Source organism: Carassius gibelio, chromosome B23, assembly GCF_023724105.1.
Source record: "Carassius gibelio isolate Cgi1373 ecotype wild population from Czech Republic chromosome B23, carGib1.2-hapl.c, whole genome shotgun sequence".
NCBI lineage: Eukaryota > Metazoa > Chordata > Actinopteri > Cypriniformes > Cyprinidae > Carassius > Carassius gibelio.
In genome coordinates, this window is record NC_068418.1 from 10722074 (window position 1) to 10739296 (window position 17223).

Genomic DNA, 17223 nt, shown 5'->3' on the forward strand with positions numbered 1-17223 from the left:
ACTAATTTCAAGCAATAGGACAAAAAAAAAAAAAACTACAGTAGAACATATGAGGAATGTTAGTACATACACTATATAAATTTATCAAATGTATAAAAATATTAAATATTATTCAATGTGTAAATTACATAAATGTGATGTGATCTGGGAAAACCTGTTGGATGTCAAGCTTAGACGTTTTCAGGAAATTAAACAAATAGGTTGTATGTAAATTTTTTGTCAAAATTAGGGTTTCATTCAATTATTATTTTATAAAATCTTGTCTTCCTGTTTTCCTAGATCTCATCACAAATATTTATTCTTATTAAAGTTACAAATTAATGATTGAGTCTATGCTTATTGAAAATCATTTAGTCAGGAGCAGTGAGACATTTTCTCTCTTTTGTTATTTGATTAACATGAATGACGGACTGCAGAAATATTAGACTGCTGTCACTTTAAGAGCAGTGCACTTTAAGAGCTTTGCACACTCTTGGCATTCTCTTGATGAGCTTCAAGAGGTAGTCACCTGAAATGGTCTTCCAACAGTCTTGAAGGAGTTCCCCGAGAGATGCTTAGCACTTGTTGAAATATATGACTAAATATGGTTAGAAAATATAATATGGACCAAACCTGAGAAGTCGGATGGGGAACAGTGAAGAAATCCTCTTAATTAGCATGAGAATGAAGCTTTATTTCATCACTACACCTGTCTCTTCCTTTCATTTTACACAGAAACTTGCCTTTGAATAGCATAGTTCAGTCACAATTCTGCTCAGACAACAAAAGAATAGGTGTTACACACTCCAACTCAAAAGGTATTTCTATACCTTTGTCTCAAAATATATTCTAAATGCACGCGTGTTTCAGTGTGTACCTGCATGCATTGTAAATGTGAAGGGTGTGCGTCTACGTGCGTGAATGAGACGCTGTGGGAGAGAATGAGAATGGTGAGTAATCAGAAATCCCTGAGGCCTCACACAGTGTTATCATTCTTGCCACATGTAACAGCTTGTCGAGGAAAACACCCAGCCCAGCAACTGCATTGCCAAACAACATCCACACTTCACCTACTTAATCTTTCGAGGGGGCATGGTCTGTGCAGAAACAAATCTACACTTTTTGTGTAATGTTGTTCACATAAGCAGAGTGGAATGCTATTTAAAAAACAAATATGCAGTGTTTATTAGGAAGGTTAAAATTGAATAATTATAATGGTAAATGGAATTGATTGAATATAAATCTAGATAAATTAATTCTAAATTAAAAATGTTTAAATGATTTAACGAGCAGCTAAACTATGAAAAGGCCAATGTTGTGATAAGTCCAGTCTTTCATCTAAATCTATACCTTCAGGACACGCTTATTTTAATGACTGAAAAGAGCTTTAGACAGCTGTTTATAGAATTTTGTGGTATAGGAAAAGATGTACTGATCATTTGAAGCTGATTAAATTTCATCTTCTCTTCTGAGTACTGAATTAAGCAAGTGAATTTCATGCATATTAGCATATTGAAATATCTGTAATCAAAAGGTTAAAAGGTCAAAAGCATCAGAGCAAATTTGGGATTCTTATGTTTTTCAACAATTGCATCTTATGATGCATTTATTTGAAGAAATACAATAAAAATGAATTGGAAATATGATCAAATCAGTAACATTGTGAAATATTATCATTTAAAATAATTAATTTCAATTTGAATATATTTTAAAATGCAACTATTCCTGTGACAGAATATATATACTATTTTCCATTTTCAAAAATAGTTTACTGCCTAATATCTGTGTGGACATTTTGACAGCATTTTTAGATTATTTGATAAATAGAAAGTAAAAAAAAAAAACATGAACTGGGGTTCTTCGGGGATCAGTTCTTGGTACCATCACAGACAGTCTCAGAATCACTTTCCAGAACATTTTCGTTCACCATTCCTGGCTGGTGGAATGATCTTCCCACCCCTATCTGGAATGCTGAATCCCTGATGATTTTCAAGCGATAGTTGTTGTCTTTGGTGCTTTGGATAAAAGCATCTGCAAAATGACTAAATGTAAAAATAATAATAAAAAAAAAACAGCCCTTAGTTGAAATGTAAATATTTTGTAACATTATGATTGTCTTTACTTTCACTTTAATTTAATTTAATGCATCCTTGCTGAACAACAGTATTAAATTCTAGCTTATAAATCAGAGCCAAAAAACAGCACTTGTACCATGTTTACCATTGTAAAATGACTCCTGCTTGATTTGAAATATTTAAGTATTTTAATAAAAATGCCCCTCAGAAAGTCCCTGCTGGCGAGGTGGTACTTTTTCAAAGTTCCAGAACTTTCGAGGGTGGGACTTGAGCGCTAAACATCCTGATTGGTTGAGTTCACGCAGCATTGGTTGAGTTCAACCACCATTTATTCGGATCATTTTCAAAATATTACTGTTATTGTGTCATGAAATGTAATTTTAAAAGTATTTCAGCCGAGAATGTAATTGTTTAAAGCTGCGGTAGGGAACTTTTGACGCTCTAGCGGTTAATAAACAGAACTGCTTGTGTCTTGCAGAAGAACATCGTAGCCGGATCTACTTCTCTCTGTTTATGTCTATGAAGAATCACAAAGGTACTGGGTTACTCCGCCGCGGTACCCCCGAAGCAATCTAAAATAGTCTGAATATAAACACTTATTATAGGTGCACCCTAGTGATTCAGGAAAAGCCAAAAACACGGTTTGGAAAATGGATTCATGGTGTACTCGCTTATTATATACATTTTTCTACATTTTGAACACAAACAAAGTTACGGACCACAGCTCTGATTGGTTATTTTTTACCGGGAGCGATGGAGTTTCTGCAAATGGCAATAGGAGCACTGGGAGGAGCCAGAGGAGCTTGATTTTTTTACAGATTATCTGTCTCATATTCTACTGTCAGGACATAATGACAGGTTTAATAAATATGTAAAAAATATTTTTTTTACAAAAGTTCCCTACAGCACCTTTAAAACTACTTTAAACGCGGTGGAAACGCAGCAAGTAACAGGTCTGGGGAGAAAAAAGTTCCTGGTGAAAAAAGTTCCTGGTACAAATGTTCTGAGTAATTTATGCCGCTTTTCCAACTAAATTACCCGGAACATTTGTGCCAGGAACTTTTTTTACCACAAACTTTTTTTCCCACAATTATATTTTGTTTAACCACTAAAGAGACATCAGAGCCAGCAGCACATTTCAGGAGGTCTAGCCGAGGTGATGCTGATTCTCGGCGGATAGATGATCACTGAGCTCCCGCTGATCACGTGGAGCTCACCGTCTCCGAGATCGGCGAAACACATTTTTAAATAGGCACTGTCTTTATAAATAAACCACAGATTTTAGTTTTAAAAAACTGCATTCATTTCAAATACCACTGTCTCCTTTTGTTTTTATTTAAACATAATAACAGTTGCAGAAATGTACTTAGTTCAGGGAAATGCGTATATACAGTCATTACAATGACACCAAATATTATACAAATTTGTCTTTTTTATTTTCATTTTTACATATAAATAAATTGAATACAGACCAAAGATAACCTGTTAGATTTTCCCAAAACTAATTATATGTTATGTGTGAGAAATCAGAGCCAGCGGCACATATCAGAAGGTTTAGCTGAGGTGAGGCTGCTTCTCGGCGGATAGATGATCACTGAGCTCTCGCTGATCGTGTGGAGCTCACCATCTCCGAGATCGGAGAAACACATTTTTAAATAGGCGCTGTCTTTATAAATAAACCACAGATTTGAGTTTTAAACAACTACATTCTCTTTTGAAATACTTTTAAAATTACATTTCATGACATAATAACAGTAATATTTTGAAAATGATCCAAATAAATGGTGGTTGAACTCAACCAATGCTGTGTGAACTCAACCAATCAGCATGTTTAGCGCTCAAGTCCCGCCCCCGAAAGTTCCGGAACTTTGAAAAAGGACCACCTCACCAGCAGGGACTTTCTGAGGGGCATGTTTTTACCCGGAACTTTATTTAGTTAAAGTTCCTGCGGTGGAAACGCGGCATAGGTGTAAATTTGCTTTAACTGACTTTTCTCATCACATAACATGGTCTCTTATGTGGGGGAAAAGTGAATACAGGTGTTAAGGGGCTGTGAGCGACACACACTTCAGGAGGTGCTGGTGAGATTAGATTGAGAAGAGGGACCCCAAGAGATTGGTCTCATTAGCATATGAATGTTATTCAGCTCGACATAAAAGGAACAGATCTGGGGAACAGACCTGAAATGATAAAATATTCACTAAAGTCAGAAATCTAAGCAACATTTGGTGCCTTTCACACACTAAAACATCAATGTGATGTGAAGGTTTTTTGATCTAATATAAACCATGCAGATCACACCTAACATAACCTCCAGTGAACTGGGGTGGATGATATTAGCTAAATTTCATATCACTATATTTTACACTGTCCAGGCGATATCAATATTATATTGCGATATATATATATATATATATATATATATATATATATATATATATATATATATATCTACTAGAAATAACTACCATCTGAAACCACAGTCTTTCATTTGAACATGAGTGTTGACTATCAAATTATTGTCTCTTTACCCTCAATGGATTAGACTGAGTCATATGAATCAAACCAAAAGAGAAGGATGTCTTATGGACGAAAGGAAAACTTATTTATGTTCCAGCAGAAGAGTAACATTGTCAATATGGGGAGCTGGGCAGTCAGGGGAAAAGTGGTATTATTTTGAGACTGTCATGTGAGGCCTCAGAGGGAAGTGTGAGTGAGTTATTCTATATCAGGACACACAGTGAGAGCTTCTGTTGAGCTGTGTGAGTCAGACTGATATGGTATGAAGTACACTAGAAGTGCCAGCAAACCATGTCCATACGCGCTTAGAAGGAATGTGGACCATTGTGCCTGTCAATGGGGAGGACGTTATCCAAGTGGGTTGCAAAGAGTGTACAGGACAGTGGGAGTGGGAGTCTTTTGTATTTGCATGTGTGTTTGGAGACAGAGCAGCCCAGATCTCACTCAGTGGGTGGCATCGTTATAGAATATTGTTTGCTCTCCTCAGAAGTGCCATGGAAAGCAGTGGAAACCATGTGAGATGGTAATTACATTAGTTACGGCCAGCGGGAGAAGTCATGACCCCATTTCCATCTACTTACTTTGATGACAGAAAATCAGTTTAATGCTTACGCCAAAGAGATTGATATAGCAAAAATTGGTATAATAAATGAAATGCTATTAGTAGTCTTAGGAATTGATATGTAATGGTTACATGTATTTTTATGTCCTTTAGGACAGACAAAGAAAACTATATGATCAGGTCATGATGATTGACTAGTCTTTGACCTGTATGGGTTTTATCTTCCATACTGTATTTAAAAGCTATTTTGAGTGTCCTGTCAAGTAAAAAACAAAAAAATAAATAATATCTGTCAATCCCCTTGCGAATAGTGGACTACTGACAATGACCAATAAGATGCATGGCAAGCATGGCAGTTGGTTTGAGCTGGATTGGAACTAACAGGACCAGCTTAGGAACAGCACATGACCATCTTAAACCAGCTCATGACCAGCTAAGGACAAGCTTAAACCAGCTCAAGCCAGCTGCCATGTTTCAAAATATACCTACCTATCCAGCATATGCTGTTTTTTGTTGTTGTTGTTGTTTCAGCAGAGTGCTTCTTTGCAAGTTCTGCTTACAATGCATAGTAAACAATAGCCAGTTTCACAACACTTCCAAAGTGCATGCAACATTTCATTATGTTCCAAGTGGATTCATACTGCAGTTTGAGAATTAAATGTCCAGTAAGTGGCACTTAAAGGTTATTTAAGGTGAAAATAACATTTCACCTAAACTTAACCCTACCCTAAAACTAATCAGTAGTTAACAAAAGCAAACATTTAGTGAAGCAATCGTGTCATTTTAGCTTTTATTGTGACTTGTGTTTCACAGGACTCATGCCCATGCACTTCAAACTGATACACAGGGGAGCTTCTGAGCATATCTACTACATTAAAATGTGCGTCTTTGAATGGAAGAACAAATATCATGTGTAGAAATATGTCCATACATAATATGAACCCATGAATGCGATATTACATGAAGCTCAATGGATTCATGTTCACAAACACTAATGGGGATTGTTTGGATACATCAAGCTACACAAGGAGGTTAGAGTCAGTTTAGAAAGAATACATGTTTTATGGCCTCATATGTAAGGAGAGAATGCTGCAAAACCAGTCTTCAGAACGCCCAACAGTAGCCAGGAAAACATAATTGACATCCAAAGCATCTGAAATCTCAAAAGCAGAGTACATGCAGACCACGCCAAATCACTAGTTCCACCAGATCTTTAAGATAACAACCCCTTTCACAAACAGTCTGTTAAAGAGACTCAGTGATGATTCATATTCATCTGAAGAATGCAAAATACAGAACCTCTTTATTGTTACTCACTGTCCTGTGGGGAAGAGTTCCCTAACAGGCCCCAGTGAACACAGAGCTCTGACTGTGAACCCCACAGCAGGACACTGTCAGCACTATACAGACCTGTCTGAGAGAAAACCGGGTGTAAAGGCGAACTTTTGCTTAAAAAAAGACTCCATCAATTTACCAACTCTGAAATACTAAGAAGATAGAATGCTGCACTGTCTGAATATCAACAAACTAGGACTTTCCTTTGCTAATGTGTATCATCACAAAACATATACAGTAGCTCAGAGGAAACTCTTTTGGTTTATACAAATTAAAGACATTTTTGACCTTAAATTTAACTAACAAGGGCATTTTGTGTACAAGTTAAGGTGACCAGATTTCTTAAATGGAAATATGGGACATTTCCTAGTTCACTTGTCATGATGTAATTGAAATGTCACTTATTAACTCAAGTTTATTTTAGAGTTGAAAAAAAATCTAACCAATCGAATCACGTTTTGCTGGCATTATGACACTCATCATCAACTTTGTATGACATCAGTAGTAACCAGCCAATCACATGCCTTGAGGAACTCTGATTCATTTCTCATGAAAGTCATCACGATTCAATTCTCTCCTCTGCAAAAGAAGAGATTGGAAAATGTAAAGAATTTTAATGCACTAACACACCAAATAGAAAATACCTGTCAAGGAAAGAGGACATATCATTCTCATCTATGAAATTATTTTTCTGTGTAGTCACCATTCATTTGGAGCTACAGAATCTGAAGGACTTTCATCATGGTGTCTAAAACTGAGCCTCTTTCATGCTAAACTGAAACTTACCTGGCTTGCCCGTTAAACCGGCTACATGGCACAGGCCTCAGAAGACTTGGTGGTGGGCTCTTTTGACTGGGCCATTAATCAACCACCTAACATCCACTAACACCCTCGAAACCTCCCTGAACCCCATAACATTTTCTATAATAATCAGCTAAAAACACTTACAACATCTTAGCAACTGCATAGCAAAGCTCTGTTAACCCAAATGTCACAAAAAGTTCAATTCCAGATTTCCTATTCCAGTTTTGTTGTTATAAATATAAGTTGGAATTGGTTTTCTAAAAATTCAATTACAAAAGAGTCAAAAATATGAACATCAATGTTCTTAAAGACTGTTAGGTCTATAAACAGCCTGTGCACTTGGAAACTGACTAAATGTTAAATGGCCATTAAGTGGGCACTCAGCCCTAGTGCCTCATGGGATTACTTCTGTGTTTACTGAGAACAGTACAGTCTCCACTGCCCACTGACTTTTAGAAAATCACCCCAAATCCATTCTCACCACAGCAGGAATCACACAAAGAAGTTTATCCCCGAGACGGTGCAAGAATCCAAACACAGACATTCCCTAGGAGAAAATCTGCTGGTGGCGGCAGACGTAGAGAGATGTGTGGAGTTCAGATAGATGTTGATAAATTGGATTACAGGTTTATATGGTATTTATGTGCATCAGACTCCAGTATTGAGCAGCTGAAAGGCTTGCGGACATAATGATAGAGATTAATCATGACTGAACCTGATGTACCTCTTTAAGGATTGTAAGTATTTTGATGCAGAGTTGGTTCTTCACATTTTGGATGGTCAAAGCATATTTTCTGTAAGAACTGTTTCTTTTCATTTTTTTTCTTTTTTTTTTTTTGTATGCTATGTAAGAGTGTTTATTGCTGTCTTGTCTTTGGGTTAGTTCACCCAAAATGGAAATTCAATCATCATTTTCTCATTCTCTTATTGCTCCAGTTTATTTATTTATTTATTTATTTATCATTATTTTTTATTTTTTTGGTGCACTGTAAAATTCCCAGTATGACTTCAAATCATGATCATATCATTTGAAATATTGTCACACATTAAAATATCAAATGACATATTTTTACAAATGAATCACACATTAAATATTTAGATTTGTTTTTTCTTTTCTTTTTTTTCTTTTTTTTTGAAAGTCGGTGGAGTCGATTTCATTCTTGAAAATAAATTATATTTTGTTCCACATGAGTCTAAATGATTTCAAATGCACATACTGTATATATGTACAGATAGAAATATGGATAGATATTTGAGTATTTATGGATTTGCCAATTATCCGTTCCCAGTCAAGCTGGGTCACAATGAAAGAGGTTCGACCTATTTCTCTGTGAAAAGCTGCAGCAGTCTGAATAGACAGACCTCAGAGAACAAACCACAGCCCCTGTCCTAAGCGACCTCCTCTTTCTCACGTGCATGAGAAGATCCCCAACCTTCACAATACAATCACTGCTGTGCACTTCCATCCAGGCCATAATTAACACACTAAGTAAATTATATTATTTTGCTATAAATGCATGGATTACTAATAAATAAATAGGCCTACGTAGATACATAAATTAATAGATAGGCTACATATAAATCTAAGCAGGTGTTTTGCAGTTACGTTACTTCAAGCGCACAGGTATGTTTATTTTGTAAAAGTTATTAATTAGAAAAAACAAATGAGGTTTCTCGAGACATGACTTAACATGCCATCAGTAAACTCATGCCCATGTGTGACGGATGAGAGAAGTGACACGCGCTTTGAGATCAAGAATTGCGTAACAAATGATCGATCTTTTGCATTATTCATTCCCCCACCTGTTAATTGAAAGTGCCTTGCCTGATTTCCGTCAGCGTTAGGCTCCAGCGGGCTCCTGTCACGAGAGATGAGCAGGATGACACCAACATGCGAGCCTCACAAACTTTTCCTCGCACTCCGTGACTGAGGCTGAGCGCATCACCCTCCCCTGATGTGCGCTGCAGGAGCGCCACACAAAAAACTACAACGACCGTCGACCATGGCCGTGACCAACTTCGAAAATTAGTGAGGTCCAGGGGGTTTCTATAATAACCCCCTTATTATAGAATTGTGCTATAATAACCCCTATAAATACAACTAATTAACAAATGCAACTAATATACTCTTAACACTTGAAAAGAGACAGAAATGTAGATGTTTTGGAGTGATGCTCATTTTGAAATCATACCCTATTTATTGCATCAAAGTTTGTTAATACCATTTTTATGGGGTGGATAATTTTATCGGTTATTTATTATTCATGCAAATATACATCCCTGTCAACACACCCATGTGGGGCCCATAAGGGATGGATATGGGCTGGTGAGTGGGCCCCATCTGGGCTGCCCAGATGGGGCCCAGTTAATTTTGTCCAGGGGTTCCATGGTGGCCCCATGTGGGCTTCACATGGGCTCTAGCTAAAACCTACTTGGGCATCCCAGGTTTCTCCCATCTGGGGCCCACACTAGCTGGGCCCCATGTGGGCTGATTATGGGTCCCTGCTATTATACCCATATGGGTAATAACCATTATTATTATTATTATTTTTGGGGAATTGGAATTTGAACAAATTCAAATTTTCATTGTTCTGCCCTTCAGGCATTTAAGTTTAATAAGTTTAAAGTTTATGCTTTTAATTTGGTATACTTTCAGTTTCATGCAGACTCTTATTTTGACGTTTGTTTACTGAGCAAAACCGGAAGTAAAAAAAACCGCATGAAAGAACGCAATAGAAACGGTAGACTGGATAAAAAATGAAAACAGTCATTTCTTCAGAGAAGATTCATCCTGCATGTTGATTCCCCAGCAGAAGCATCGCTTGTATGTATATAATCTTTGTTCTGACTAAGTTAACTTATAAGCATTTGATTTTGTGCTGTAGAAGTAATGTTCATGAAAGCTAAATGGCTTAGCTAATTACAGTATTTTGCTGTTTGTTTTCTAGTTTCACTCTCTCGTTTTTCATCAGTCATCTCATATGTATGGATTCAGTTCAATGTGAAGAAAATAAATCTACATAAAAAGAACTCCGGATTTCTTCATGTTCATGAATAGAGAGAGTTTATCTCACTGTTTAGTTGGAGTTGTTACACCTCAGCGAGAACAGTACAGTGAAAAAGCGTAATCCAGCTGAAGTTTCAACGTCTTGAGAAGCAAGAAAGAGTAAAATGGAATCAGAAAGGACTGACAATGCATCTGCGCGCACAAGAAGGACAAAGAGCTCTCACTCGTCAGCGTCGAGTGCAGCAGTAAGGGCGCGCGCTAAAGCAGAGGCAGCAAAAGCATGAGCAGCATTTGCAGAGAAAGAAGCAGAGCTAAAGGTACAAAGGGCAGAGAAGGAAGCAGAGCTACAATTAGGAAAAGCAAAGCTGGAAGCCGAACTAGGCGCACTTGAACTTCAAAGAGAAGCAGCGGCGGCTATTGCCCAAGCTGAGGCATTAGAAGCAGCCGAGCTAGATATAGAAGATTCAAGTAAGACCGATGTATCTTCTCAAGCAAATTTACAAAATGAAATTGTAACACGCACTAATGAATATGTTGAAGCACAAGCTGAACATAACGTTCCACAAACTCAACCATCTGCACATGCAACATTACACGAGGCAACATTGTCAGAAGAGAGCTATGTCACATGGAATCCTCCAGTACAAGGCAAATTACAGTTAGTGGATGGGCAAGAAGAGGTAGAAACCCTTAACAGACCATCTGAGTATAACACAGCGCCGACAAAGCCATTCTTCAGCAACCATGCTAAATTCAGGGATGAAACCCAAATCAGCACACCACTTAATGGAGGTCATACAGGTTTGGTAAGATATGATGGACATCATACAACACCCATTGGAGGCGGTGGACTTCACACAACACCTGCTAGAGACAATGGATACCCAACAAAACCCAAGACAACAAAACATCCTCACAAATCACCACTTAAAGCAACAGCGCCATCATACGTGCCTGTGTATGCACCACCCATCTCAAGCGTAATACCTGAAACGGAACACCTGGCACGATACCTGGCTCGTCGTGATTTAGTAAGTACAAGTCTCTACCGATTCGATGATAAACCTGAAAATTATTTAGCATGGCAGTCATCATTTAACAATGCTACTACAGGCTTAGGACTCACCTCCCCCGAAATGTTAGATTTGCTGATTAAATGGCTCGGACCAGAGTCTGTGAAACACATCAAAAGGATTCGCTCTGTGCATATCGGGAACCCAGATGCAGCACTTAAAAAGGCCTGGAGTCGCCTCCAAGAATGCTACGCTGCGCCTGAAGTAATGGAGAAGTCTCTTTTTAAGAGATTGGATGAATTCCCAAGAATATCAACTAAAGATTATGGGAAGCTGAGAGACTTAGGCGATCTTCTTATGGAAATCCAGGGTGCCAGAGAAGAAGGTTACCTCACAGGATTGGCCTACCTGGATACTGCCAGAGGCATTGGGCCCATCGTGGAGAAACTTCCTCACGGACTACAGGAGAAATGGCTCTCAGTTGGCTCAAAATTTAAGGAAGATAATAACGGCTACTTCCCTCCATTCGATTACTTTGCCGATTTCATCTGCGACGAAGCACGGCGGAGGAATGATCCAAGTTTCATCCTTTCATATGCCAGCAATAACGGACTGAAGTCAGACAGGGTAGTTTCAAATAATTATGGAAGAAATATATCAGTTCACAAGACAGACATCTCTTCGGGTAAAGATCCACCTGCGAACTCACCTGAGAGAAGGCTCGGTGGGCCAGAGAAAAACTGTCCCATTCACAACAAACCACATTCGCTAAGGAAATGCAGAGTATTTAGAGGTAAGCCTCTTGAAGAAAGAAAGAGCATTCTCAAGGAGAATGGAATTTGTTTCAAGTGCTGCATATCAGCTAGTCATCTTGCAAGAGACTGTAAAGCAGCAGTAAAGTGCCTGGAGTGCAACAGCGAACGACATCATACTGCTATGCATCCAGGTCCACCACCTCAAGTCTACAGAAGGCCTACACCCCCACCAGACAACGGCGGGGAGGTAGAGGAACATGCTAGCGACAGCAAAGCCATCTCCTCACACTGCACCCAAGTATGTGGTCCAGATCATACCGCAAGATCCTGCTCGAAGATCTGTCTGGTACGAATATACCCTCAAGGTCAACGTGAAAAGGCAACCAACATGTACGTTATTTTGGATGATCAAAGTAACCGTTCACTGGTGCGTTCAGAGTTTTTCGAGCTTTTCAACATCAAGGGCCAATCATTTCCCTATGCACTGAAGACCTGTGCCGGATTGGTTCAGACGTCCGGCAGAAAGGCAGAGGGTTTCCAGGTCGAATCGCTCGATGGGCAGACTAGCTTATTGCTACCGCCGCTAATTGAGTGTAATGACATTCTCATTGATCGCTCTGAAATACCAACACCCGATGCAGCCCGTCATCATCCACACCTACGAAGTGTAGCGGCACACATTCCAGAACTCGACCCCAAAGCGGAAATCCTCCTCTTGCTAGGCAGAGACATTGTGAGAGTCCATAAAGTCCGACAGCAAGTGAGCGGACCTCACAACGCCCCCTTTGCACAAAAACTGGATTTGGGATGGGTCTTGATAGGAGACGTGTGCCTAGGAAATGCACACAAACCAGATGTGAGAGCATTCAAGACAAGTGTGCTAGAGAATGGCCGACCCTCCATTCTCAGACCATGTAAAGGCTTCATGAAGCTGACCGAAGATGTGTCCAATGGCAAGGAGCAGAAGAACAAACCAAACAAGGCATCGTTGGAAGCCCTTGGACTGCATGTCTTCAGGGAAACTGAGTCTGACAACCAACCCGCCCAGTCCATGGAGGATACAATCTTTTTGAAAATCATGGACCAAGAAATGCAAAGAGATGAGTCAAACAACTGGGTCGCTCCTCTCCCCTTTAGAGTTCCCCGTCAATGCTTGTCCAACAACCGCGAACAGGTGTTTACTCGCTTCGCCTCCTTGGAGAAAACATTGCGAAGAAAAACTGAGATGAGAGACCAGTTTCAAGAATTCATGAAGAAAATAATTGACAACAGACATGCAGAAGTGGCTCCTCCACTGGAGAAGAATGATGAGTGTTGGTATCTGCCTACTTTCGGAGTCTACCACCCTCAAAAGCCTGGAAACATCCGCGTGGTGTTTGACTCCAGCGCAAATTATTTTGGCACATCTCTAAATGATGTTCTTCTGTCAGGCCCAGACCTCAATAACTCACTCATTGGGGTGCTGATCCGCTTCCGCAAGGAACAGGTTGCAGTGATTGCTGACATACAGCAGATGTTCCACTGTTTTCTTGTCCGCAGAGACCACAGGGACTACCTGAGGTTTTTGTGGTACAGAGACAATGATATGTCTAAGGACATTATCGATTACAGGATGAGGGTTCATGTTTTCGGTAACAGTCCGTCACCATCTGTAGCCATCTACGGACTAAGGAGAGCCATCCATGAAGGTGCACATAAGTATGGAGAAGACACGGTCCAGTTTGTTGAACATCATTTTTACGTAGATGATGGTCTCATCAGTGTGCCTACTGAAGCTGAAGCCATCAGTCTGCTACAGAGAACGCAGCACTCTCTCAGTGAATCGAACCTTAGGCTTCACAAGTTTGCCTCAAACAGAGAAGCTGTGCTTCAGGCCTTTGCACCAGAGGACAGGGCTGTTCTGAAAGACCTTGACCTAAGCGGTGAAGTAACACCAGCCCAACGCAGTTTGGGACTGTTGTGGGAGACAACGACAGACACCTTCACATTCAAAGTCTCAAAAAACAAGAAACCCTTTACTCGCAGGGGAGTTCTGTCAACAGTGAATAGTGTCTTCGATCCGTTAGGCATGGTCGCACCGGTGACTATTGAGGGCAAAAGTCTTTTGAGGGAATTCAGTGTCAACACAAGTGATTGGGATGCTCCTCTTCCAGAACAAAAGCTGAAGCAATGGGAGGCATGGTGTGAGTCACTCCATGACTTAAGTAAGCTGCATATCCCACGTTCATACACCGCAACGTCACTTTCCAATGCTGTACACACAGAGCTATGTGTGTTTTCTGACGCGTCCACAAAAGCCATTGGAGTTGTGGCATATCTCAGGACCATTCAAGCTGAGGGACAAGTCGAAGTAGGATTCATTCTAGGGAAGGCTAAGCTGGCACCACAGTCCGAACCTACCATTCCTCGGTTGGAATTGTGCGCCGCAGTATTAGCCGTAGAAGTTGCCGAACTCATCCAAGTTGAACTGGGCCTGAAGCTGGATGAAATCAAGTTCTATTGTGACAGCAAGGTCGTGCTTGGATACATTTGCAATCAAACAAAACGCTTCTACGTCTACGTTCACAATCGAGTCAGACGTATTCTTCAATCAACAAGACCTAACCAATGGTTCTACGTCAACACAGAGGACAACCCGGCTGACCACGCATCCAGGTCAGTTCCTGCGTCCCAACTGACAAAGACTATGTGGTTCACTGGACCAGCCTTTTTACACAAGCCAAATCCATCTGACACACATGCAATCAGGATGTTTGAACTTGTTAACCCAGAATCAGACATGGAAATACGACCTGAAGTGAGTAGTTTTCTTACTCAGACTCAAAACCAAGGCCTTACCGCTGCACGGTTTCAGTGCTTTTCTTGTATGCTCTCCCTCATCAGGGCTATTGCCCTACTCATCCACATAGCCAGTGCTTACAGACACAACAAGTCCAGTAAATGTAAAGGGTGGCATCACTGCAACTTCCCACGTACTCCGGATGAGTTGTCTCAGGCGAGACACATTATCATCAGGGCAGCACAGGAAGATGTTTATGCAAAAGAACTCGCAGTTCTTGAGCATGGACAAGCTGTAACCAAGGACAGTTCTCTTCACAAGCTCAGACCTGTTCTTGAAGGTAATCTGATTTGTGTTGGTGGCAGATTAAAGCACGCTGACTTGAGCACTCAGGAAAAAAACCCCATCATCTTGCCCAAGACCAGCCACATTTCTCTGCTGTTGGTGCGACAGTATCATGAAGAGGTAAAGCATCAAGGCCGCCACTTCACAGAAGGGGCCCTGAGAGCAGCGGGCTTCTGGATCATAGGTGGAAAACGACTTATTGCCTCTTTCTTGCACAAATGTGTAGTGTGTCGAAAGTTACGTCGAAGAACAGAGGAACAACTTATGGCAGACTTGCCTCCAGAACGCTTGCACACATGTCCACCCTTCACCTATGTAGGAGTGGATGTGTTCGGACCATGGCAAATCGTCTCCAGGCGTACAAGAGGTGGACAGGCCCAAAGCAAAAGATGGGCGATGCTCTTCTGCTGTATGAGCTCCCGAGCGGTGCACATCGAGATCATCGACTCCCTAGACACGTCAAGTTGCATCAATGCATTGAGACGGTTCTTTGCCATACGGGGACCTGCAAAGCAGATTAGATCGGACTGCGGAACAAACTTTGTGGCCGCTGCAAAGGAACTGGGATTAAGCCAACAACAACCTGACTTCAAAGTGCAGAACTTCTTGAGTCAACAAGGGTGCTCATGGATATTTAATCCTCCTCATGCGTCCCATATGGGTGGATCATGGGAACGTATGATAGGCCTATCAAGAAGGATCCTGGATGCAATCCTGATTCAAGAGAACATTCAACTTACCCACGATGTCCTGTGCACACTCATGATGGAAGTAACTGCGATAATCAATGGCAGGCCTCTTGTTCCAGTCTCCACCGACCCAGAGTCACCGTTCATATTGTCTCCTTCAATGATACTTACCCAGAAGGTTGGGGTTGCCCCACCGCACAGAGATTTCACAGACAAGGATCTTCTCAGCAGACAATGGAAACAAGTCCAAGCTCTCGCTGACAGATTCTGGCGTCGCTGGCGTCAGGAGTTCCTCCCCACCCTGCAAGTCCGCCAGAAATGGAGAGATTCTCAACGGGACCTAAAAGAAGGGGACATTGTGCTCCTGAAGGACAGTCAAGCTGCACGTAACACATGGCCTATGGCAAGGATCACAGCTGTCTTCCCTGGGAGAGACAGTAAAATAAGGAAGGTGGAGCTCAGGACATCAAATCAAGGTTCTGAGAGGGTGTTCTTGAGACCAGTGTCAGAAGTAGTTCTTCTTCTGCCCAATGACTGAATGTTCATTTGGTAGTTAATAGTGACCTTTTAGGTCAGACGGGGAGTGTTCTGCCCTTCAGGCATTTAAGTTTAATAAGTTTAAAGTTTATGCTTTTAATTTGGTATACTTTCAGTTTCATGCAGACTCTTATTTTGACGTTTGTTTACTGAGCAAAACCGGAAGTAAAAAAAACCGCATGAAAGAACGCAATAGAAACGGTAGACTGGATAAAAAATGAAAACAGTCATTTCTTCAGAGAAGATTCATCCTGCATGTTGATTCCCCAGCAGAAGCATCGCTTGTATGTATATAATCTTTGTTCTGACTAAGTTAACTTATAAGCATTTGATTTTGTGCTGTAGAAGTAATGTTCATGAAAGCTAAATGGCTTAGCTAATTACAGTATTTTGCTGTTTGTTTTCTAGTTTCACTCTCTCGTTTTTCATCAGTCATCTCATATGTATGGATTCAGTTCAATGTGAAGAAAATAAATCTACATAAAAAGAACTCCGGATTTCTTCATGTTCATGAATAGAGAGAGTTTATCTCACTGTTTAGTTGGAGTTGTTACACCTCAGCGAGAACAGTACATTCATTCTTATTTTACAGTCAGTCCATACAGTTCTTTAACAATTGTAAGATGTTAATATTTTTGTTACACAGCCAATATCCCCGAGTCTGGTGGACTCACCACATTATTAGGCTTTTAAATCAATACAGCCACAACAATTTATGTAAAAATAGTTAACAGATGTTTACTTTAGCTCAATATTACCAATGGTATATACATAATTTATGGTTCTTACTCGCCATTTACCCGTGAGATAACAATTATGATCA

The 17223-nt window shown here is 40.3% G+C and overlaps 1 protein-coding gene across 1 annotated transcript; it reads left to right on the forward strand.

The window, feature by feature from the left end:
* The first annotated feature begins 9872 nt into the window (after positions 1-9872).
* LOC128011626 (uncharacterized) lies at positions 9873-16890 on the forward strand. Its single transcript, XM_052594261.1, has 2 exons — positions 9873-10099; positions 10224-16890. The coding sequence occupies exon 2, from the start codon at positions 11419-11421 to the stop codon at positions 16399-16401; it is 4983 nt and encodes a 1660-aa protein (XP_052450221.1). The 5' UTR covers positions 9873-10099; positions 10224-11418; the 3' UTR covers positions 16402-16890.
* Positions 16891-17223: the final 333 nt, after the last annotated feature.

Excerpts from the sequence above, each read along its gene's own strand:
- LOC128011626 (XM_052594261.1), top strand. The coding sequence starts at position 11,419 with ATGTTAGATTTGCTGATTAAATGGCTCGGACCAGAGTCTGTGAAACAC.